We start from the raw sequence: 27229 nt of genomic DNA, 5'->3' as shown, positions 1-27229 counted from the left end.
ATCCACGTCCACCTCCACCATTTTACAATGGTGTACACCACAGCCTTGGCCCAATTTATGGCTGAGACTACTAGACAATTTGTGGAGGTAGTTGCGTGAATCCCTCAACCCGTGAATCATTAGCCAAATTCCCCTAAGCCCAGTGCCATCAAATGATATTCTAATATGGAGGGACACATTGAATGGATATTTCTCAGCTCGAATTGCATATCATATCGAGAAGGAATTATAGTCTATGAGGCAAGGTGGGGGATCGAGGCAATGCATTGGGAATATGGTAAAAATGTTCATGTAGAGAGCAGACAACGATCTTCTTCCCACAAAATGAACTTCCTATGACGAGGTGTTGTTAAAGACGCGTGGTGCTCTATTTGTGAGAAAGACAAAGAAATTGTGAAACATATCCTTTGGAGCTGTCCTGCATCTCAAGATGTCTTGCTATGCGGGCCTAAAAAGATTCAAGAAGGTACTAATGATGTGATGCTCTAAAATATCAAAACCCTAAAAATAGAATTTATTAAAAACAAATGCTTGTTTTAAATCAATAACGCTCCATTAATTTTAAAGAATTTTAAATATAACCATAAAAGTCCTACTCTTTTTGGAGAAAACCTTTTATTTATTTATTTTTTTAAAAGCCCCAAAACCCAATTTCAGCTTTTGGCCGAACATTCGCTAAGGGACTACCAAACGTTCAAGCCCAACTTTTAGTGCGAGTGTTTGGCTAGGGACTATTCCGAACGTTCGTTGACCAAATTGTAAATCATTGAGTATTGACCAAACGTTCAACCTGCAACCTTAGAACTGTATAATAATAAACCGAACGTTCGCACATAATACCGAATGTTTGGTAACACTCTGAAAATCAATTTAACCCTTTATCCACATTTTTAGATCAAAGCACGCTCCTCCCTCTATAAATATCACATCTTTCTCGCCCCAAACTCCACCCCTGTACCAGAAACCTTAATCCTAGAGTGAGAAGATATTTTAGAGAGAGAACGAGGAGATTTTGGAGTGGTTTGTCATCTTCAAGGTAAACTCTTCTGTACTCAGAGCATCTCCAGCAGAAGTAGGCAAAATAGCTACTAAAAAAGTACAAATTTTTACTTTAGCTACTCATTTTTTCATATACACTCTAACAGATTATTTATTAAGTTGCCTATTTTGTTGGGGACAAAAAAACACATAATAGTCAAATTTGACTATTATTAGGAATTTTACTATTCTTTTGGAGATGCTCTCAACTGGTTTTCATGTTATTCTTGTTATTTTCATGCTCTTTACAAGTCTTAAGATACTATTATGAGTTTGTGTTATCATTTTCTTTAAAAAGATAAAAAGGTTTTCAAACGTTTTAAAAACACCTCTTGTTTTCGTAGGTTTGCAAGATATTATGATTTATTATGTTTACATGCACTCATTAAGAGCCTAAGATGAGATTTGATACGTGATGATTTGAGGATAGGAGCTTTGTATGCATTCTAGCATCTAACTGAACATTCTCTGCATTATGACAGAACATTCGCCCTCAAGCCCGAACATTTAACCATAAGCCAGCACATTCAAGCAGTGTCCAGAATTGGTGAAATTAGGGGTTTTGTGACCTTCAAGTAGTTTGCTACTTGATATGGCCTTACGTATTTAAAATTGACTCTCTAGTACTACGCATAACGATAAACTATGTTTCGTTGTAGCAGGAATTTATAATTTCTAAGGTATCGAGCGAGCGTATGAGGAAAGTAAATACTTATGATTGCTTTCCATAAAAACGTGCGATATGTCAATTGACTAAGCACGTGTATGTTATAAACATAATTACTTTTTCATGCAACTTGGTAAATACCTTAATAACTAATTAATAAGATTCATCGTATGACATGGTACATTGGTACGTGTGATATAATGGCCATGGACTTACTATATAAACCTGATTCTATTGTCAAATGTGTGTATGTTATATAGGCCTTGGATCCAGTGGTTGTTTCGTGATTGGCGCAACGATGTTTGATTTACGGGTCACTACAAGACGTACATCATCAGTAGCGTGGGTCACCCGAGGTCAGACTCGGTCGGGTTACTAGTATTATGGACAGTAGCATACAATAGCTAGAGCACCGCTATTGTATTACAGGTCCCTTGGGACAGCGCCAACCCTGCTGAGAATGAGTAATATTTCGGGTAGACCATGTATGATGGTTATGACATATTAAAATATTAGCTTTTTGTAAAATTTATAGGTGATTGTCGTTGGAATTACACCTGTGCATTTCAGGAATCAAAACTATACTTTTATGGTGCAATAACATAGGCAACCCATCAATTGCTTACCAAAAATACATGTTTATTACTACATATGAATAAGAACTCATTCTATATACAACTGTGAGATTTACTTACTAAGTCTTAGACTTACGCAGTATTTGCGGCTTGTCAGGTTAACAGTTGAAAGAACTTTTAAAGGAAAAAGCTTGGAGTCAGTTTTGCATACACTAGGTTTGATTAGAATTGCCATATTGAATAGTAGCTCCAAGTCTATGATCGATGCAAGTCCATGCATACTTTATGATGATTAGATATCTCAGATTTGTTATTTTCATATTCTTTACATTTACTCTGAGTATGCTAGACGTGCAATCCCTTCAGCTAGTTACCAGTTAACTCAATTGGAGGAATTGCTAGTAACCCTACCAAAATGGTTAAGGCTAGTTTTGAGGGCGTTACAAATGAGGGAATCACTTTTGCTCGTGTAGTTGCAACATTGATGGGTCATTATGATATGGGAAACCTTGAGCTTATGGCAGTGGTGGCATGCAAGATTTGATTCTGTAGAAATGTGATGGTGCTTGGTGAAGATTTCCGTCGTCCTAACTAAGTTTTCTGTGAAGCAAGAAACTCTATTGATGATTTTCAGAGGGGTAAGAAAAGTTGGGAGACATACAATAACTCACACAACAGAAAAAAGCTGTGAAAATATCAAAATACATTAAAAATACAACAGGAAAACAAGAGAACAACCAGCAAGTAATTAAGAACAATGACTGGGGCACGGAGGTCGGAAAACACTGGCAAATGCATGGGATAGATGCTCCGACAAGTGAGATCCACTCAGCACTCGCCAGAGCGTGGTGGTCATACATCTCTTGATCATAATTACATTAACAATTGTTAAATAATCTTAAAAGGAATTGCAACAGCAGCAATGTTTTATTATTATTATTATTATTTATTTATTTCTTTACTTCTCTTAATTTAGATTACAATGACAGAAATATTTACAACTCAAAGGAACATATAACTTTAAACTTTGTTGCATTTAGGCTTCCACTATCAGCGTCTTTATGCTCATGATGAACTCCTGTCATGAAAAAAAAAATATGATTACAAAAGAGAAGTTAATAAATATAACATAACAAGTGTTTTGTACACTTGGAAATATTATATATTATGTTCCACACTAAAGATACAATTTCTCGATGCATTAAATTAATGAGAGTTAATACTTTAGGAGCAGAATACTTGCACTTTGAGTATTGGACGTGGTAAATAGTGGAAAGTCTCGACAAATAATATAATGCAAAAAGATTTTTTTTTTTTTTTTTTTTTTGTCATTCTAGTTTACATCAAATTCAAATAAGGAAAAAATGATTCGTTGTTTAGATTTTACACGCTTACACTAAACAAATATTGGTGTTTGAATCAATAGAGCATTAAGAGTTTATGACCAAAAAGAAAGAAAGAATTGCCCTTGCCTCATCATCTTCTTCTGTTGAAGTATCTGTGTGTACTCCTCGTCAAGGCTTCTGTGGGCCATCCTGAAGGAGGCATTCCATCTAAATTCCTACTATACTTGTAACATCCTTCAATATCCAGTATTCTTAGCTCTTGGAGATGATGTGTCCCCTCCAAAAGAGATTATGTTAAAGTACTCTTCATGTTCGTATCAAGTTCAACATATGGTACATGAGCAATTTTGGACTGATCTTCCCTTTGGCATTTCCTACTCAATTCAGGACAACCAGAAATCCTTAATTTTTTTAGCGCAATGAGATGATGTGTTCCCTCCGGAAGAGTTGACAACTTAGGGCAGTGGGAAATCTCAAGTGTGTGAAGTGATTTGAGAGTTGGCAACCACTCAGGTAAGGCCATGAAATTCTCACAAGATTTGATGTGTAGGTATTGTAAAGTATTAGCAGATCCTTGTAGCCATTGGGGCAAAAACTCCAACTTTCTTAAATTTGTAATCTCCAAAGTTCGGAGGCTCAACTTGAAATATTGATTGTCTTCTCCTCCTCCCATCAGACTAAGCTTTGGACATTCATTAATTATCAGGGCCTCTAAGGCAGTTAGGTGCTTGATATTGAGAGACAAAGATGTCAAACTTTTACAAAACTTTATCACCAGTGTTTGAAGGTTGGTGAGGCACCTGTCCATTCCTTGAAACAAAACTTCCAATGTCGAACAATTACATACAATCAAAAACCGAAGCGAATTAAAGGATCCATTCTCCAATAAGCACATGTACTTTATTGTCACTGCCAAACACCTAAGGCTAATCATGTTCCTTATCTCTTTGGGAAGCCGTTCAAGTTGGATGCATCCACCAAGTATTAATGTCTGCAAATTGTGTAGCTTGCAGATTGAATCAGGAAGTAACTTGATTCTTTTATTATTAAATAGGTCGAGATATCTCAAATGTTTCAGAGTACCGATAGAACTTGGCAACACCTCAAAAGATGAGTAACTTAAATCAAGCAATCGCAAGTACTTGAATCTCAAGATGCATGCTTCAACCAAGGACAATGGGAGTGGTTGGAAGTCCTTATTGGGCATAACGGTACGCACATTTGTTAACTTGTCTAAGCATTTTGGAACTTCTGGACCTATATTTGAAAATGACAAATGAAGAACAGTTCTAGCAATGTTATTGTTGTCCAAGTCTAATACTGAACACTCTCCTTGTGCAACTGAGATTGCAAGATCATGGATGAGATCATGCATTTTAAATGTATAGATGGCCAAGTTAGGAGTCAATATCTCAATGTCTTGGAAGAAAGATCTTGACACCAACTCATTTATATACAAGTGCCCAACATCTTCCAACTCCTTTTTTTTATTAATAGACGTTTCAAGTAATAGTCCATGTGCCATCCATAGGAGAATCAAAGCATCTGAATCGAATTGAATGTCTTTTGGGAAAAGAGAACAAAAGGCAAAGCATCGCTTCAAGTGAATTGGCATTTGATCGTAACTCAATTTCAATGCAGGTAAGATGTCACTCTCATTTTGTTGTAATTTCCATATCTCGTTATCTCTTACAAATTCCCACTCCCGTTCATCAACTTTTGAATAAAGCAGGCCACCTAAAGTCCTCACAGCCAACGGAACCCCTTTACATTTTCCCACAATATCTCTTCCAATTTTTAAGAGGTTTGGATGTTGTTTCTCTTCTCCTTCCTTAAATGCACATTTCACAAACAAAGACAAACAATCATGTTGGGATAAACCTTCTAAATTGTATGTGAAATCGGTGCTCATAATGGAGGCAACCAAGTTACTACGTGTTGTCACTATAATTTTACTTCCTTCGGAACCATCAATTAACAAATCTCTCAATTCAATCCATTTATTACGATTTTCATTCCAAACATCATCTAAGACAAGTAGAAATTTCTTATCCCTCAATTTTTGTCTCAATTCAGTTTGCAATGTATCCACACTCCAATCGAGCTCAATTTTATGACGTGTAGATTTAAGAATTTCTTTTATCAATCTTGAAACACTAAAATCTTCAGACACACAAACCCACATTCTCAATGGAAAAGTCGAAACTACTCTTTCATCGTTGTACACCCACTTGGCAAGCGTGGTTTTGCCCAAACCTCCTAACCCAACTATGGAAATTACAGTGACATTTTTAGTGACATTTTTGCTATCATCTGGGGGCATTAAACAATTTTTGATAGTCTCTTTCTCCTCATGCCTACCAATTACAGTTGATGGATGAACAAATGAGTAGGTCGGCTCCCTCGACTGGTGCACATCTTCACGTATTATGGTGAGATTAAATTGATCCTTATCAGTAGCAATCTCATCTAACCTTTCTCTAATGCCCTTGATTTTATGAGCCAGTTTGAAAGGGAATGCACGCGTCATAGAGGATGAAAAGAAATGGCGTACCTTTGTAGAAGTGCTCCCATAAGTGGGAACCACTTGCCTCCTTAAATCTTGGTACTCAATTTCATCAAGCACATCCTCAGCATCATGAAGGACATCGTTGAGTTGCCCTAGCCAGAGCCTCAGTAGGGAGTTACTTGCTTGCTTCTTTCGGGCATCCAAGAGCACCTCTCTAATGATTGACATGGTGTGCTCAAGCTTTTTCAGATCAATTTTGAAACCCGATGCCAAGCTGAACTCTTGGTAAGCAATGGAGCCAAGCTTCAGTATGACATTCCCTATGGTGCTAAAGGCAAGTTCAGCCATGTTGTGTAGGTTCGGTGGGGGTTTGAAGCCCTGAAGGAGAAGGGAGAGAGTCTGAGAGGGAGGCGGCAGCCAAGTTGTCGAGGAAGGAAGATATTAAAGGAAAGAGGCAAACAAAAAGATTTCCACTATCAAAACAAATGGGCAAGACTTCTCATCCCAACTGGTTGGAGGAAATTCGGGATGAGGGTGGAAAAGGACAAAGACTGTACCATCAAATACACCCCACCATTTTTTACTTATTTTCCATCTAAATAACTTGCTTTTTTGCCATTTCATCCTGCATGAAAATATATAAACAAAAAAAAAAAGTCAGTAATTAATATTCTCCAACTAATTTAAAATTAATAGAAGAAAATACATTTCCTTTCAAAAAAATTTCCTTTAAAACACTTAATTCAGCATAAGAAAGACTATTTTTTGAAAAAAAATTGACTTTGAAAACAGACTTCAACATGAAAAGGGTTAACTAACTAAACTTTTGAGTTTAATATTTCAACTTCAACAATCTAATTACCTATCTCATTAATTTCTCATGGGGTAGAACAATCATATTCATAATATTTCAATGCTTCTATATATATATATATATGTTGGGTCATGGATCAGTTTCATAAGGCCCAACGTGCCCTGAACCCAAAACTCCGCAAGTATGCAAACCTGCCAGGGCCTTGGTCAGCTTAGCCCAATGAGATCTCGGACGCCCAGTCCAAGATACAACTCATTGGCCAAAATAGTTAAGGGCCGAAGGACAAGTTGGTCATTTTACCTTGGAGATATATTCATAATTATCTTAAGTCAGATCATCTATATCAATCATCTATATCAATCAGGATGCGTATCAACTATTAGTAACTAAGCTGTGCATATATGATCGAGTCCAAATCAGAGACCCTGACCTATCGTCACACAAAAGCTGTACGTCTATCCCGTGATCCTAGGGTACTAAGATCACGAAGCAGCAAACAAACCTTACAGGCGAAGATCACGAGCGCAAGGCGTGCGCTCGTGCGCACTAGAGGAAGCCTCGATCGCACCTATGATCGAGCGCCAGCACGAAGGATCGATCGTATACCTGCGATCGAGCACACCCGTGCGTGAGGAGCAAGCCAGCTGCCAGCCTTGATATGAAAAGTGTGATTTTTAGGGTTTTGTAGCTTTGTGCGAACTAGGGCTCAAACCCTACGATTTTTAGGGTTTCTAGAGTATTCCTAAAGCTTATAAATAGACCCTTAAACCTTTAGAATAGATAGACAATTTCCAATGAGAAGAATTGGAGCTCTTCAAGTTCAAGTTTCAGGTTTATTCTTTTCCCTTCTATTTTTATTTTATGAAGATGTTTAACATCAAACTTATGTGTAACTAATTTACTTACTAGGGCTAGATCGAAGCCCTAATTATGTTTAGTTAATATTTCAATATTGGCGCCTTTGTGATGATCATGTTGTGATATTTAACTTGATTAATTCCTGTTTTCATGAATTCCTCATATGTGTTTGCCTGATCAACATATGCATGTGGTATGGACTAGTTAGTTAAATCAATTTGGATGACCGAGTCCTGGGTTTAATAAAAGTGACAAAAGAAATCCACACCGGGTTCTTGGGATAATCAACATGGAAAATTGGGAGTATACACCCGTACCCTAGGTTCCGTGTGTTTGTCGATTTCCATAGAATCATGTTTTCTTAAAGAACAACTTAGTATACACCTATGCTAAATCCTTTAAGGAAGAAAAGAGTTAGAGTATAAACTCATGCCTAACTCGTTTCTTAGGAAAATCTATAGCCTAAGGAGTATACACTCATGCCCTTAGGTTGACAAACATTAGATATACATAACATGATCAAAGCATTAGCATATTGTTATATTATCTAAATATAATTAGTGGTAGATATCAATGCCCTACCTTTTATTATTATCAAATCAAAATCAATTTTTGTTTTGTTTTACTTAAGGAATTTATTTTAAGCAAAGTTTAGCAATCCTCGTGGGAATGATCCCGTACTTGCATCATATACTACTATGTTGACCTTGTGCACTTGCGGGTAAAACGTACAATTATTTGCCTATTAATTTAGGTAGATATTTGCACAACAATCACTTCCCTAAAGTAGCCTTCGGAAGCCATACCTTTGACGGTTAGCACCGTGGGAAGCCGAAAGGAAGGCAAACCGAAGGGCGAGCCTGCCGAGACGCTAGAAAATGTGATGGTAGCAAACGGAAAAGTTGTAAAGGTCGGGTCTCAACTCTCCTCGAAGGTCCGAGAAGGCCTCGTCACTTTTCTAAAAAAGAACTTGGAAGTATTTGCATGGACACATGAAGATATGCCAGGCATTAGCCCTAAAGACATACTACACCAGCTCAATGGGGATTCGAGTATGAAACCGATGAAGCAGAAGAGAAGGAAATTTGCTCCTGAGCGAAATATGACGATAGCGGAAGAGGTGGAGAAGTTGCTTAGAGTTCGGTTTATTGAAGAAGTGCACTATCCCGATTGGTTAGCCAAAGTAATTGTGACGACCCGCTTGATAAAAGCATGATTAAAAATTTTTCTCTTAAAAACCAATAACCCACAACAAAGCGGATTGTCACAGTGGCATGGTGATACCGCAGTATGCCACGAACTCATGCATTAACCTGATTGACAATATCATAAGTCTCACAGAGCTATATGTATCGTCCATGATTAATCAGAGTTCATATCTTTACAGCGGAACATAAATAACATAAGACATACATAACACATTAGAGCTAACAAATACATATATGTGAGTAGAGCTTTACATACAAAAGAATGGCTAAACAAAGTGTCACATGCGACACGAGCCATAGACAAAATACTAAAATCGAAGCATATACATAAATGCTCTAACAAAGAGGACTAATAACTAGTCCAACAAAATCAACCCCCGACGCATCTAGGCCTCAAACATCGTGGCCCAAATACATGACAACAGGATCCTTATCTACCGTCTCTGTACCTACATCCACAACATCGTCTACACCACGGGAATCACCAACACCCATGATGCAGGCGGATTTCATGAGCCCGCCGTCTCCATGAAATAGAGACGCTCAGCAGTATATAACTCACTGGGCTATCTAAAAGAGTCATCATTTGAAAAAATACTTACAATTTAATTAGCTTAACAATAAAACATATTGAAAGTCATCATGCATCATCTATCCATAACGATATACATACGCACGGTTCCATCTCCCATCTCATATGCATACTGATACATCTAGCATAAATATCATCATATGCAACAATTCGTAACGGTATACATATTCGTCTGTCCTATACCAGTCACATATGCATACAGATACGTCTAGTATAAAGATCATCAACCAATCATATGCTATGCATGCTCATGTTCATGCTCATCATCTTGTACCATTTCCATTGTGAGGCCAGCCCTGCGGTAGGAGACTTGTCATCACTACTGAGAACCGTCACCCCATTTCTCTTATACATATGAAGCCAACCCTGCTGTAGAAGACTTGTCATCACTACCGGGAGCCGTCACCCCATTTCTCTTTTACATATGAGGCCAGCCCTGAGGTAGGAGACTTGTCATCACTACCGGAGTTGAACCCCGTTTCCGTTATGCATGGGCCAGCTCTACGGTAGGAAACTTGTCATCGCTACTGGAGTTGAACCCGGTTTTCATATCAATGCTTATGCCATGTTCATGCTCATGTTAACAAACCTTGAACTCATATACTATCATAATTCATACCATGGAAATCATAGAATCATGTCATGAACCATGTGAACCATCCAATGCTCATAACAACATAATCATCACATTATCTTGCAAACCCATACTGCTCATAGAAACATTTCATCAAACATTCATCCAATACATCTCATGAAACATCATCAATAGTCATAGTATCTCAAAACATCATACATCAATCGTTCAACTAAAACATCTTTTATACTTTAAAAATAGTATTTTTTTGCCCAGTAAGTAAAATACTTACCTTGTAGCCTGCAAATGACTCACGACTCAAGTAATCCTTTCGAAGTGCTCCATCGATCCGATTACCCATACCACACATTGGAAGATTAGATCCAGTCCTAAGCCTCCAAAATCACATTACATGCCTACAATTAACCGCATCATTAGACTTGGTTAAACTATCAAACTCTACACCTTATTACACACATAGCTACCCACATGCTCTCACATAGCATCGCTTACTCTCCTAGACATTAACTAAGCACCAAAGACCCTCCATTTAAGCCAACTCAACTAAGGCCTTATTCTAATTAATTGCTTTACACTAAAGACACCCAAGGTTACCATATTCTTACACCATGTATTAACTTGATTACTAAATACACACTTAATGAATTCCATCTTTACATTAGCAATTTATTACTTTATTAATTCATGATATGAAAGTATGTTTGGTACTTATATAATTTAAACGCATATTAAGTTAATCCAATTTCAATAATGCGTTTATGTCACTTTTATTGTACATATATATTTAATTGCAATACTAAGTGAATCCAAAGTCTAGTTATGCATTTTCACAACATAACCAATTTATACATATAATACTCTAATGCCTTAAGGTTATATTTGGGCAACCAATAATATACAATCATCTCATCTTAAATCATTTTATTACATAACCTTATCATACTCTATGTTTATCAACATGTTTACCATTATACCCATCTATTTATCTATTTACTACTCACATTAAATACTCATTTACTCCCTTATCATACGTAACATGTATATATCCATTTTCATTGTCGTTTACCCCAATTTATAATACTCATAAACACTTACGATAATTACTATGATTCTAATATGACATTAGAACCTAAACCCATATTCATCCATTTCTATTAAACCAATGAAAGCCTAGGGTTAATGAACACTTCAAATGCAATTTACCCATCCAATTAGCCATCCTAGTGTTCACATTACCAAAAGCCCCAATTTAATTCATACTATACCAATTAGGGTTTATGTCCATACTTTACCAATAGGTAAAATTAGAGTTTCAACCCATTAATTCAATAACCCAAAACTTAAATCATGCTTAGCAATCCACTACACACAAAAGCAAGCCCCCCCCCCCCCCCCCCCCCCAAAAAAAAAAAAAAAACTAATTTTAGGAATTAGGCTTATCATTAAAATTCGCTCAATTTTCGGACCTAAATAGAAATTTCCCAAATTATTATGATTTCAAGCTTCCAATCCAATGGGTAGAACAGAAAATCATGAGAGAAAGCTTAGAAATTTACCCAACAACAATCCATGGTCGGAAATCCCATTTTCGTTCCTCACTTTCTTCTTCTTCTTCTTCTTCTTCTTCTACTTCTTCTCCACGGTCAGCATCTCCTCTCCCTCAATCTCACCATCGTTCTCTCTCTCTCTCTTGGCCATGTGTGTGTGTAAAGAAGAGAAGGGAGAAGGAGATGAGAAGGAAGTAAACGAAGGAAAGAAAGAAGGGGGAGAAAGGGTGTGTGTGAGAAGAGAGTATGGGAAAGAGATGGGATAAAGGGAATAGGGATATCCCATATAGCCAATGGTAGCCCGACACGTGGCATTAGTTAGATCTCCTTTTTATTTTAAAGCCCCATCTTTTTAAAATTGCAAGATTACCCCACTACATATTGATTCTATCTTTATTGTCCTCTTTTATTCCCCACACTACTTTTATTTATTCTAGCTACAACTTACCATTAATCTATTTTATTTATTAATCATTTGTCACACTAACATTATTATTAGTTAATCTCTTTATCACTTAAAACTTACATTACATAATATATCATCATTAAATAATATTGTTATTATATTATTATCATACAAATATTATTATTATTAATCAATCTTGTTTATATTTATATCAATTATTCTAACTGGTCCCATGTGCTATTTATCTCATTAATTAAATCTGATTACTATGAGGTTATTAATAATAAACTTAATTATTTTCTCGGGTCTTACATCCTCCCCTCCTTATTAAATTTCGTCCTCGAAATTTGTACTCATTGTATTGATTTATTGCGCTCTCATCACTTCCTCAATAGACCTTAAAGATCATCAACACTACACATACTATCCTTAATCTCAAAGCCATATCCTTACACTTGGTCCATTGACATTTCATTCTCGTAATACCTCATATTGTCTATTCCACTACATACTTGAGTGGTCCGCATTTAATATGGTACATAATCTTGAATCACATCATATATCACATATGGCTTTGTGAAGGTCATCATATATTTATTATAGCCTTAAATCTATCAACTAACTCCCAAAGTAAATCAAACGCCTACTGGTATACCGCATATCCCACTGTCATTATTATTATGGTGACTCCTCACATCTAGTGATCCTTCTTACAATTACTATTCTGGATCATCCTAATGTATATCCATCTATTTTCTAAGGTCTCCAATTTATCACCTTGTATGCAATATATAGTTGACAACTAGAATTCTTCAAGTTTTGTAACCAAAACATACTTCGTATTGCATGTCAATGCTAATTATCATCCTTTAAACTTAATATGATTCTATCTCTGGATCCCAAGGGGACATTTGGTACAGTATATTGATCGTTTGACCTTAATACTCCCATTAGGACAATCTACTAGTCACTTTTTTCCACGAGAATTTAGTTTACTTAAAGCAAACCCTATTATAGGCCTCCCCTCCTTAGCTCGAAGCTCATTATTCATTCTTATGACTTAATGGAGATTAAACCTAATCTCTTCATTCAGTGAATTTTGATTTATTACTCCTCATAGATCTCCTCAATTATTCATTACCTCTAATCCTTGGTTGCAATAGGAATCTAATCCCCAAAATTTTAATAAGGACATTTATCCATAAACAACCTTAATGACATTAGATTGTAGCACTCACACTATCACCAATAGATGATTTCTACGCTTTAGTCTATGCTTTGATATTGATCGTTCTTTCATCAAATAACCTCAATAATACTTGATTTTCATCCATAGATCGTTTACATCGTCATCAATCAATATGGATTATCCATTCCCTATAAGCCTCACATCATGTTTTGTCAAGTGATAAGCACCGAATATTGCACATTCAAGCCCCTTAATTTGCATATGTTAATTCCTTAGCGTTGTTATTTGTTTGATTTTGTTTTGTTTTTATTGTTTTCAGGTTATAAATAAAGATGCAATTAATTCCATTGATTTTGGGCTTAAAAGCACACTTTGAGAAGACCTAGAAGATATGGTTAAACTTAACCAATCATGGTTAAGTTTAATCAAATCAAGAAAATGATTAATTCGGAATTTCTCAAATTGGAATCAAAATCGGATTGGATTCAAATTTGGATTCTGCATATGTCTCGGTATCTTCGCCGTAACTTTCAGCTCAAATATCCGATTGAGGTGATTCAAGCGGCAATGGAAAGCTAACTCAAATTGCTACAAATCATTGTGAAATATAATTTTCCTAATTCGGAGCACCACAATTCCAAAATCGCCCCGCAAGATAGGAACGCAATTCTGGGCGAATCCTATTCCGATTTGGACTTGGGTTTTCTTTATCCTAATTGGACTTGGACTTAAATCTCTGAAATTTCTAGGTTTCCTAGGGCTTCTAGGACTGGCTTGCTCCCTATAAATAGACCCTTAACCTTCAAGAGAAGGTGTGCTTAGTTTTAGATACAAAAATCTTCTTGAAGGCTTGACAAGTTGAAGAAGAGATAATCCATGGCAGGAGGCCATCCTACCACCCCGATGAGCGGCTAATTCTGTAATAGGGTGTTGATGTAGCCCTTTCCAAGTAACAATGGTTTAATTGTATTTCTAGATTTTCAATTTATGCATGTTGATTGTATAACTATGAGAATTGCTACCTTTTGATTATGTTCTTAATTATTAAATGCAATTGTTCTTAAATTCCAAAATTAATATTTGTGAAATTCTTCTCTTGTCTTAGAAAGTATTTTACTTTTATTGATTTCAAATCATTCTTATTTTCTGTGATCATGAGAATGATGGTTATACAATGGGTTTAATTGACATATGATCAATAGGATTTGATAGGTCATGCCTAGGGAAGATGGATTGTACTACACCCTAGTTTAGTGTAATTTAGATAGACAGTCTGTGCCAACCGAAGATGGGTTACACTTATTCATTGATTGTATGTATCCTGTTATAGAATTTGATAATTCATATCTACGGAAGACGGGTCGTACCGCATCTTAGTGGTTAGGTGGACAATCCGTGCCAACCGAAGATGGATTATACTTATTCTTTAATAAGGTAGTTTCTTGTTTATTTATAACATGCATAGAATGAATTTTTGGATTAAATCTGATTGACCATTGTTATGCGGTTAGTGGTGAAATCAACCCCCTATTTTATCTCTCATACTTTTTATCTTTATTTTCAAGCACTTTACTTTTTTAAAAAAATCAAATCAATTCTCTTTTTAATTAAGTTAATTTTGATCTTTCGAATTTGATAACAAAACCCATGCAGTCCTTGAGGTTCGACACCCTCTCTATAGCCGTATCCTACAAAGATTCGTCCTATTGCGAGCGGTAATTTTTATAATTGATATTTTTGGTCACAAAAATACCACATCATCAAGTCCTACCAACATAATATCAATACACTTGTGTTATCACCTATAATTTTAAAAACATTAAAGCTCTTTATGTTGGCTTACTAAGTGTTGGGTCATAGATCAAACCATTAAATACCTAGTAATCCTCGGGTCCAACCTAATCATAGAAAGGCCCAAGCCCAGTAAGGATTCGGGCAACCAAGTCCGAGACCCACATATCCGAGACCCTCATGACAGAGACCCATGGGATCCGAGACCCTTAAGCCGAGACCCATGGGATCCGAGACCCTTAAGCCGAGACCGTTAAGTCCGAGACTGACTTAGGACACACAGGTCTCGACAACAAGGATAACTCGGATATCTTGAAAGATACAGCTGTTAATAGATAAGTGATCTTATTTTTTCAAAAGCTACCATATCTATCTAAAATGCAAATCAAATATATTATCCAGCAATCATTTACAAATGTTCAAATCAAGTGATACACGCGACCAAAAAATCCTATGATCTTGATCCCCTAAGATCTCGGTGAGGATGATCACCTAAATCCCTTGTCAGTAACTGCATCGCAGAAACTCAGGGAAAAGTAGTTAGTTGGTGGAGGTACTTCCACTACTTTATGCCTATAAAAGACAGATAATCTCTTCATATTGAGGTAAGCGCAACTTTGGCTTTTACTTCTTCCTTTCTTGCTTACACTATCTCTCATTCTGACTTAGGCATCGGAGTGTCCCCGCCGGCTCACCCCTGGTCTCTTCGATCCTTCTCTTCTTCTTTGTTGTGCAGTCAAACCACTTGTGTGTTGGTCAACTCGGGCAGCTATTGTGTAGAGACCTTCCAGCCCGAGACCAACAACGAGGGTTTACAACTCCACCTGGACTTGTTACAAGAGAAGCGGGATCGAGCCCAAGTGACTATGTCAGCATACCAAGCAAGAGTGACTCGGTATTTTAACAGGAAGGTCAAACCTCGAAGCTTCAAAGTTGGGGATATGGTCTTACGTAGAATCACACTGGCAACCAAGGACCCAGCTGAGGGAAAGCTGGCTCCTAATTGGGAAGGACCCTATAGGGTAATTGAGTGCAAAAGGACAGGAGCGTACCATTTGGAGGATTCCAGAGGAAAGGCTCTTCCGAGACCTTGGAATGCTGAACACCTCAAAAAGTACTATGTTTAAAATGCTGTAATATGTGGTTTCCTTTTCATTTCATTATTTTCATTTCAATGAATAAAGTATCTCGGAGTTAAGCAGCATTCGAAGTTCATACGTACAAATTAAAAGGTTTTATGAGTCTCAAAAAATACAACCGAAAAGGCTTTTCCGAGCCCTAAAGAGATGCAAGCGAAAGAAGCTTTCTCTTAACTTAACAAAACCCAGAAATCAAAAACCTAAAGGATTCCCCGAGATTTAACTCGAGGTACCATAACTATGGTTAAGTCTGAGGTTAAGTCAAAAACCCTAAGGAATTCCCCGAGACCTAACTCGGAGAAGCAAAACTAAGGTTGAATCAAATTCCCCGAGACCTAACTCGGAGAAGCATAACTAAGGTTAAATCAAATTTCCCAAGACCTAACTCGGAGAAACATAATTAAGGGTTCTTTCAAACTACCTTAACCAACAGGCAAACATCAAAAGGTTATTATTTCGAGACCTTATGTTAGACTGACGTTATTCTTCCAAACTACTAAACACAAAGAGTATTCACAGAGACTCATTTCATTAAAAGAGTTGAGATATACACAGAGAATCCTAAAAAGGTTTTACATCATTTTTCTTTGGGGGCGAAAGTAGGAGCAACATTGGGGGCCTCGGCAGCTTGTGCATTACTCGGGGCTGACTCGATACCTTGGCGTTGTTGATCCGAGAAGGGATCATAGAAAAATTCTTTTATCCCTGCTACATCGGGCATTTGTTCTTGGCCCAGGTTAACTAGCTGCGCCATAGCTGCATCTGAACAAGGGATGTCCTCGATCTTCACCTTCTCAAGATCTATTCTGCGTGTTAAATCCTTAGCCCATACTCGAAAGGTTTCAAAGCCCAAAATAAGCCCGTCGGCCCAGGCAGAGTTTCAAACCCATGAAGCAAAGGATAACTAATGTAGATAATTGGCAGCTCGGGTTTTGGCTTCCTTCAGCTGAGCCCTCACCTGGACGTGCTTGCCTTTGAAGAATTTGAGTTTCTCCTCGGCAACCACCTTGGCTTCATTCGCCTTCACCACCAAGGCTCTCTGGTCCAAAATCTCATCTTGAGCCAATTTCAGCTAATCCGAGACCCCCGTGTGTGCTTCTTCCAGCTGGTTCAAGTCTTCTTTTATGATAGAATTGTCCTCCTGAAGTCGGTTTACTTCAGCTCGGAGACCTTCAATCTCAGCCGACAGCTCTGTGACCGTAGATTCAGCCCTTGCTCGAGCCACAGCCGCCTCGGAAGTCTCGGCTTGCATTATTGACTACTGTTGACCCGAGAGCAGTAGCTCTTCACCTTGTTTAGCCACCATCTCTTTCAGCCTAGCATTTTCAGCTTCAAGATCGGCAACCTTGTCTGTGAGACTGCTTGTCTTAGTGGCCGAGTCCTGGGCCGCCTTCCGGAAGTTGCAGTACAAGATCAGCGACTTCATGATGCTCTGCAACAGGAAGTCCATCAGCATGTATATACAAAGAGAGAAGATGAGAAAAATATTATACTTACAAAAAGTTGGAAGAAAATTATATGTTCAGTCATGCTTTGAGCAGATGTGTCACGTTCCATTGTAAGGCTCTCGTGTGGAATCAAATCCACCAATGCTAGGAAAGGATTGCCCTTCAGGTTGCCGCTGAACTTTGCAAGAGGCCCCCGATAGTCCAATCCACCCCCTAAGGCCTTATTGGCGAGACGGAAGAAGACGAGGCCTCGGTAGCAGACGCCCTCTCGACAGCCGAGGCCCTCTCGGCAACATCAGCCTTCTTGGCACGTGTGGGTGTCGGCGTCCGACCCTTTCCAGGTTTTGAAGCACGGGCTTCGAGTTCCTCCTCAGCAATAGGTGATAGAGGTCAAGTTTCCTCGATAGCTACAGTAGGCCCCTCGGTCCTTTCAAGCACCATCCCTACGGAACTATCTGAATGTTCTTCTAACTCTATTTCATCCAAGATGTGTTGGATATTTGAGCCTAAGGGTTGGAGTGATATAGACCCAATGGGGATTGCCGTTCCGGCCATAGCTCCAGCCGAGGCCAAGGGAGTAGCGTTTAACGGACGTGCCTCAACCTCTGCCACTGGTTGCACCATAGGTTCAGGACCAGTCTTTCACCTGGCAGCCAAGAAGCTGGCGAATTGATCTTGTACCTTAGCTTCTGCCGCTTTTACCAGTTTCCTCTTTTTCAGTTAAGGGGCTTCAGGCTCTTCGTGCTCTTCTGGGTCATCTACCAAGCGCAAAGCCCTGGCTACCCAAGGAGGAGCATTTAGTTCTTTAGCCCTAGCATCCATTTTTAAGGGCCCCGTAGTTCGGAATTGTGGAGCAGCAGGTTGGACCACTCCCCCACTTATCTTTAGAGCCCCACCTGTATGAAGTGGGAGATTCTTCTGTTTAGGTGGCTCAACTATTTTGCCCTTGCCTTTATCGAGCCTGGACTTCCGGGGGGTAGCTCCTCAAGTGTTAGCTGCCAGAGGGTCTGAGGCAACAAGCTTTGGGTTTCGGACGACCACAGAAGCAAGCCTCTTTTTTGCTCCACCGGCACCTCCTTCTTGAGTGATGAGGCCTTTCCCTTCCGAGGCCGTACTCATTAATAGGGAATAGTTCAGTACATTCTCATGTTTTTAAGTCCATGCTAAAATGTCGTTCACACGGCGCTGCTCATCTTTGGTGAGGATTGGTTCTTTAGACGCATTCCCTGCAGGAACACATGTTTCCTGAGGCACTCTCGGACCTTTGGCAACTTCAGTAGGATGGAACTCCCACTGACCTGTAGCAAAAAAGTATTTACTTTTCCACGCGTGGTTGCTGGAATACTTGTCGTCTACATGGATGAATTTTCCCCGTCATGACTGGAAGTTGTATAAGCCTTCGCACTTCAGGTTTTTTTGAAGCCGATATACCCATAAAAATTCTCGGGCTGAGAGATAATGCCCCGGTCCGAGCGCCATAGGCCAAAGCAACATGCAAGCGTAGATAAGTCTCCATGCGTTGGGCACAATCTGATGCAGAGTCAGGTTCGCATAGGTCAGCAACTCTCGCACCACCGACGGGAAGGGCAGTCGGAAACCAGCGCGAAACATAGTCTCGTACAAACAAACTTTGTGCGCAACAGAAAGCACTATAGCGCCCACCTGTTCATCGTCAAACCGAACCCTCACTGATTTGAGAATAAAACACTCCTTCCGGATTCTGGCTTCATCAGCCCTGGTTAACGCCGGCCGCCAGCAGGCTAGATAAGTGTTGCCGCCGAGGCCGTCGGAACCTGATCCCTCGTTGCCAGACATGATGATGAAAGGAAAAGAGGAAAGAAAGAAAGCTCTCGGAGAACAGAGAGAAAGCAGACAGCTAGAGCTCTAACCAGGAAACAGAGAAAGTAGATGGAAAAAGGGAAGTCTACCGCCTTTTAAAGACTCGCCTTTGCAATATGCGCATTAAATGCGCCGAGAAGAGCACGCCTTTGCAGATGACACGTGGAGGTACTCAAGTACCTGGCTTAATGAACCGACAGGGTCTTGGGAATACCAACCGACACTACTTCGAATATGAAATTCAATTTTTCCCGCCAAAATTTGAAAATTGAACCGCCCAAAATTTGAAATTCAAATTTCAAAAATTCTTTCCCGCTTCAGTCGTCCGAGACCGGACTCGGAAGATCATAAGTCGTCTCGGATATCTCCATATGGGGGACAACCTCGGAAGATAGACCTATTCCTTCAAACATAAAATTTCCTTAGTTCTAAGAACATGGAAATTGGGGGGTAACTGTTGGGTCATAGATCAAACCATTAAATACCCAATAATCCTCGGGTCCAACCTAATCATAGAAAGGCCCAAGCCCAGTAAGGATTCGGGCAACCAAGTCCGAGACCTACATATTCGAGACCCTCATGACCGAGACCCATGGGATCCGAGACCTACATATCCGAGACCCTCATGACCGAGACCCATGGGATCCGAGACCCTTAAGCCAAGACCGTTAAGTCCAAGACTGACTCAAGACACACAGGTCTCGGCAACAAGGATAACTCAGATATCTTGAAAGATACAGCCGTTAATAGATAAGTGATCTTATTTATTCAAAAGCTACCATATCTATCTAAAATGCAAATCAAATATATTATCCAACAATCATTTACAAATGTTCAAATCAAGTGATACACGCGACCACCAAATCATATGATCTTGATCCCCTAAGATCTCGAAGAGGATGATCACCCAAATCCCTTGTCAGTAACTGTATCGCAGAAACTTAGGAAAAAGTGGTTAGTTGGTAGAGGGACTTCCACTACTTCATGCATATAAAAGACAGATGATCTCTTCATATTGAGGTAAGTGCAACTTTGGCTTTTACTTCTTCCTTTGTTGCTTACACTATCTCTCATTCTGACTTAGGCATCGGAGTGTCCCCGCCATCTCACCCCCGGTCTCTTCGATCCTTCTCTTCTTCTTTGCTGTGCAGTCAAACCACTTGTGTGTTGGTCAACTCAGACTTAGCAGGCATACCACGTCACCATCAGGAAAATTGTGCTTCAACACTAAGTGTCCTCAATATTAACGAATCAATAAAATCTATATATCAACATTCCTTGGCCAAAAGCGAAAGGACAGGAAAGAGGGTGTAAAAAAAAATAATCATCTTCCAAGCAACTCTTTCCATCTTTCACTATTCTGTTCTTGAGCCTCTCTAACCTTATAAAACACCATGATCTATTCCTTATTCAGATATTGATACTACAACCCTCGAAAAGGTAAACTACTTAGATCCTTATATTTAATCCAATTTGATTATACCTTAACTTTTCTCTAACCTCAATAGTCAAATTGTCTTCTATGTACTTATCAATCAAATTCACTAGTTCCATAACTTTTATTTCCTTCATTCATATCTAGGCACCTATCCTTATATAGTACCATGATTTGTTTCTTGTTTAAGCATAGTTACTACAATCCTCAAAAGATAGAGTAATGAAATACATCTCCTTTTTTTTCTTTCTTTTAAAAGCATAAAACATATTTGAAATCTCATATTCGGAAAAATTCGTTGTTTAAAGTTGTACTTTGAAACATTGGTTTCTTAACACATTTTACAAAATATACTTAAACCAACTATTTGTTAAAATATCATCATTCAAAACATGATTCTTTCAACACATTGTATAGAAACTACTTCTTTAAATCAACTTTCTACTTCATAGCAATTTCTTAAAACAATATACTTTAACACTTCTCTATCTCATAGTCACTTTAACACCCATTTAATATTCATTGAAAATCTAAATAGGTAGTAAATATAAAAAGTTTTAACACTACCCACATACATACCCACATTTTTCTCCATTAAGATTCAAGAATTATTTTATTGTTCCTATACGTACTTAAATAATCACTAGGGTGTCCTAATTAATTCATCATCCATATGTGTTACACTGATTTATGTTCCTCCAAACGTGTATCTAATGTGAAACACTTCCTTGAATCGGGCGCAAGCAATCGCCTCCTCGCTTCCTAATTTCTCTGCAAACGGCTTCCTTTGGTGATGGCACCAAAGTCTTGCTCCTCTTGTTAGTGCATAAGTGACAGGTAACTTTCCACCCCATCAGACAAATCGCAAGGTGAAGAGGATTCTAGATATTCACGAGCTAGTCCTATGTTCCCTTGAGAGACATGTTACCCTCGAAGGTAGGACACGAACATCGGTTAATTTCTTCAAGCCAGATCATTTTCTTTTGTTACTTTTATTAAATCCAGGACTCGGTCATCCAAACTGATTTAACTAACTAGTCCATACCACATGCATATGTTGATCAAGCAAACACATATGAGGAATTCATGAGAACAGGAATTAATCAATTTAAATATCACAACATGATCATCACAAAGGCGCCAATATTGAATATCAAATAAACATAATTAGGGCTTCAATCTAGCCCTACTAAGTAAATTAGTTACACATGAGTTTGATGTTAAACATCTTCATAAAATAAAACAGAAAGGAAAAGAATAAACCCAAAACTTGAACTTGAAGAGCTCCAATTCTTCTCCTTCGAAATTGTCCGTCTATTCTAAAGGTTTAAGGGTCTATTTATAAGCCTTAGGAATACTCTAGAAACCCTAAAAAACGTAGGGTTTGAGCCCTAGTTCGCACAAAATTTCAAAACCCTAAAATCACACTTTCCATAAAGAGGATGGCGGCTGGCTTGCTCCTCATGCACGGGTGCGCTCGATCACAGCCTGTGTGCGATCGATCACAGGACTGCGATCAATCCTTTGTGATGGGCACTTGATCGCAGGTGCGATCAAGGCTGTTGCTTGTTCGCACGAGCGCTTATGCTCATCTTGATCTTCGCCTGTAGTGCACTCGATCGCAGCTCCCCTGCGATCGATCGCACTACCAGAGCCTCCAATTTTCCCCAAAATAACTCTTTAAGCCCAAAACTTCTGAAATTGCTTCTTTTTCTTCCAAATGCCTACAAAAACAAAGAAAGCACATAAAAGAGCTAAAATGGTAGAAATTAACCAAAACTAAAGGATTAACAAATGTAAGTTAAGGGCTAAAATATGAATATTTTGGCACTTAACACACCCCCAAACTTACATATTGCTAGTCCCTTGGCAATACAAAACTAAAAACGAAATGGAAAAATAGAAAACAAATAGATAAATCCATCTTTCGTGGGATATACGATTGCATTTAGCATATGCAACAAGCCTTTTAAACCTCTAGGAATTTCCTAGAGGACGAGTGAAGTCTCGTGAGGGTTTTTCAGAAATGTTACCCACAAACATCATGCAAAAGTTCATGTTATCCAAAAATTAAGTTAAACTCAAGACCATGATTTTCATTCATTTGCAAGCTCAAAAAGATAAACTCCATCTTCATAATGAATTGAAATCTCACAGTTTAATTACTTACAAAGAACATGCTAAAACATCGCAATTTTGAAAACAGTGTAAAGTGAACTAGCACATAAATACGAAGCTTTCAATTATTTCCAATGTGCAATGTCTCAATATCTTAAAGTTCACTAAAATCCTTATTAGAACGAATGACTATGGCATATATATATATATATATATATATATATATTTTCTTCCTTTTTTTTTTGGTCAGGTTGTGCAATGTTTAGTTCCCTTAAGCTTTCTAATTGACCTATGTAACGAGTCTTAAGTCAATGACTCCCAAACCAGGTGGTTTTAGGTCATTAGGTGTAAAACACCCCTAAAGACTTACTAACTCGAGTCAAAAAGGCTACGAAACCAAACTAACCATGACATTAATCAAATCAAAATTCTTCACCTTTTGACGTGAACACTTAATGCTTTGAGGCAAGAGGTCCACTTACTTAGTGAAAAGCTTATCAATGATTTTTTTTTTTTTTTTTTTTTTTATATCACATATATATATGCCAAAGTATCCATCTAATAAGTCATCTAGTTTTACCCAAGACATAAAAACACACACATCAGCCTTTCATGTCATACCCCACAAATTATGTGCTAATGTGCTTGTGTGATCACATCAAACATGTAAATTCTCAACTGTCCTAAGCAAGTAATCAAACTTAACAAATTCTATCATCAGATCATGTGTTCAAAATTTTAAGCTCACTAATGAAATCAAACCACAATTCTTTCAGATTAACCAAAATTTTAAGGTAAACATGAACATGCATAATTTTTTTATTTTTTTATTTTTTTTATTTTTTTTTTTTTTATCATTCCATGTTGTTACCATGCATAAGCTGATTTTTCAGTACTGCAAGCATCAAACATTCAGTACCTCTATTGAACGTTCGGTGCAACAGTAAAATTTTAAAAAATGTCCAAGGTCTTACACTTTACCAAATGAGAACCAACACTAACATCATAATTAGAGTGTACTTAACCTTAATTTATTTTTGAGGTATTACACAAGTTAAGCCTTGTACTTGTCAAGGTACCAACAATGTAATACCCCGCTTCAAGTGGTATGATATTGTCCACTTTTTGCCTCAGCCCGCACAGTTTTATTATTAATTTACCCCAAAATGCCTCATACCATTTAGAGAGATTATGCTCTATATAAGCACATCCATTTTCTCACACCTAGGCAATGTGGGACACCACAATCACCCCATCTTGGGACCCAGCATCCTCGCTGGCAACCCTCATAGGCTTGTGCACATTCCCTTCATCTCAGGCCGGGAATCGGCTTTGATACAATATGTAACACCCTACTCCAAGTGGTATGATATTGTTCACTTTAGGCCTCAGCTCACATGGTTTTATTCCAAAAGGCCTCATACCATTTAAAGAGAGTATGCTCTATATATGCAAATCTCATTTCTCACACCCAGGCAATATGGGATGCCACAGACAGACTTTCCTGGAGGCAGGTCAACAAAATATCATGTATATTGTGTAAAGCATCAAGTTCCTCTTTCATTGCTGTCTGTCAAAGAGGGTTCATGGATAGGATTGAGGTTCATGCAAACGCAGCTAAGGGATAAAAGCATTGAAAATCTTGGAGATGGGATGGAAAAGATTTTACTCGGGTGAATTGGCAAAGGTCGAGTGGTGGAGTATGAGCAAGATCCTCGGATTGAACGGAACTTGGGGACGTGAGTGAGCGGCGTCGAGAGCATTAGATGACTATTGTTTGAGCGAGGAAGGTGCTGGGAAGATATCACCGGTGGGAGTAGGAGAAAAAGGAGTCTCTAGGAGCGTGGTAAAGGGAGAAGAAGATGGCATGCAGAATTTGTCGACTTCGTGGAATAATCGATACTCCTAGAAAACTACATGATGGGAGATACGAAGACGGTGTGACACGAATGCCCTCGTGCTTCCTTGAGAATTCTCGCTAGTAGTCTGTTACTGACGAAGATTCCTTCTCCAAATTTGTTAAGGGAGTGTATGGCGTGAGCAAGCAGTTGGCTAAGTTGGCGTAGTCTTGAATCAGCAGTCGAGGTGTATTTTGGCGAGGGTGCGCCTGACTCATTGCCAAGCTATTTGGGACACAGGCCTCCAGGCCGTCTAGGCTCCAGTCGTGAGCTGTTGGCCTCTTAGGCCCTTCGACTATAGGTCGTTGGCAGGCCCATCGGTAGTTACTAGTTAGACCTTCAAGTAGTCCCTCAATTCTCTTAAATGACTTGGACTATGGTCATTCATGAGAATTGATCTTTGCTGGCCCCTTTGTAGTCCGGCCCTATAAAAAGAGGTAGAATGGAATTGTAAACGGGATGTTGGAGCGAATGAATAACTATTACAACTCGAACTAACAAAAAAAATGTTGCAGCTCGAATCGATGTTATACAATTGGAAAAGATGACATCTCGAATTGGTGTTATGCATACCAATTCGATTTGTCTTTTAGCTTTAATAAAAAGATTAAGTAAATCTATTTCAAATGGACATCCATTACATTTTTAAAATTTTCCCATTATCAAAACAAATAGATGAAATGCGGACAAAAAACTACCCTGAAGTCATCTCATCTACAGATATTATAAGAACGCCAAATGCGTACAAGAATTGTTTGAGATTTTTTTTTTTTTAGCAAACAAAGATTTTTTTCGAAGCAACAAAGTTTTTTTTAAGTGTTAAAAACGCTTCTTTAAGACTCTCAAACGCAAAACCAAACAAACCTTAAATTTGGATATCCTCTAGAACATCTACGGTAATATAGATGATTTGAAATTAACCACACTAATACCCATGATTTTTCATAAACAAATGATTTTTCAAATAAATTCCTGCGAAAAGATTCTACGTGTATGGCTCATGCTTTAGCTGTAAAAGAAAACTATGTACGATCTTTCTATAAAACTTAAATTAATCAATTAATATATATGATTTGGGGCCCCAAAAGGGTAATAAAACCTTCATAATCCCAACCCTTTCTTTCTTTTTTTATTTATATTACAAGAAAGTTTATTTGACTGTTAGCTCCATGAGCAATTGCCCTAATTGAAAGTTTCTTGGGCAAAGGTTTCTAGTCACAGGTAACGAATTACTGAAGACCAAAGACTTACGGGTCACAGTTTAATCTCGTCTATATTTCAAATAAGGAAAAAATATACTTTAACCTTCTAAAGTTTTACCCGATTTTTAATTTAATTTTTAATGTTTAAAAATTGACAATGTACATCAACGAAGTATCAAAAATTTACAATGCGTTAGCAATTTCTATCTAATTTGACGGAAAATTGCTCAGGTGCAGTATATGTGCAATTTTTGTATGAACTTTTCAAAATTGCCCTTTATTTTTTGAGAAAATTCCAAAAATGGCTCAAATTAAATAAACCAAAATCAGAAAATAAATAATATATATATAAATTACGCGTGAATTTTTTTGTTTTTTTTTTGTTTTTTGTTCCTATTGTTTTATTGTTTTTTTTTTTTCAAAAATATAGGGACAATTAGGTCTTTTTAACAATTTTCATAAGAAAAAACGAAAATTATTGACGGATGGGTCACATTGCGAATTTTTGATACTTTGTTGAGGTACATTGCCAAATTTTAAACATTTGATGCTAAATTGAAATCAGCTGAAACTTTGGAGGGGTAAAGTTCAAATAAACAAAAATATATTTGAACCATGAACCACCATTTCCATAAACATTGAAGAGAGAGAGAGAGAGAGAGAGGGGGGGGGGGGGGGGGGGGGGGGAGGGAGGGAGGGAGGGAGAGTATTGTCTACCATGCACAGAGCATGAGGCGGATGGCCACCGGTGAGTCGGAAAGCAGCAGTTTTAACCATAACCTTTGAGGATGGGAGAAATTTGGGTGGATCTAAACTCTATTTTTCCTTTTTATGTGAAGTCCACACTGTTTAGTAGTATTACAATTGTACAAGGGGTAACATATTGGGGAACCAATAAGAGAAATAGAGAACTCGAGAAGAAGAACCAAGCCTTGAAAGGGACATGGGAAATGGCCTATTATTTGATCTCATCATTGTATAAATCATACCAATAGCTAGCTACCATGTGACTAAA

General features: G+C 38.0%; 1 protein-coding gene across 1 annotated transcript; it reads right to left on the bottom strand.

Annotated features, from left to right (window-relative positions):
* Positions 1-3915: 3915 nt before the first annotated feature.
* Positions 3916-6483, bottom strand: LOC132162625 (disease resistance protein RGA2-like). The gene has a single exon (XM_088511344.1). It carries the CDS (start codon positions 6481-6483, stop codon positions 3916-3918), a length of 2568 nt encoding a protein of 855 aa, XP_088367470.1.
* Between the last annotated feature and the right edge of the window lie 20746 nt (positions 6484-27229).

This window comes from Corylus avellana, chromosome 10 (genome assembly GCF_965113065.1).
Source record: "Corylus avellana chromosome 10, dhCorAvel1.hap1.2, whole genome shotgun sequence".
In the NCBI taxonomy this organism is placed as follows: Eukaryota; Viridiplantae; Streptophyta; class Magnoliopsida; order Fagales; family Betulaceae; genus Corylus; species Corylus avellana.
This window is presented reverse-complemented; position numbering and strand designations above follow the sequence as displayed.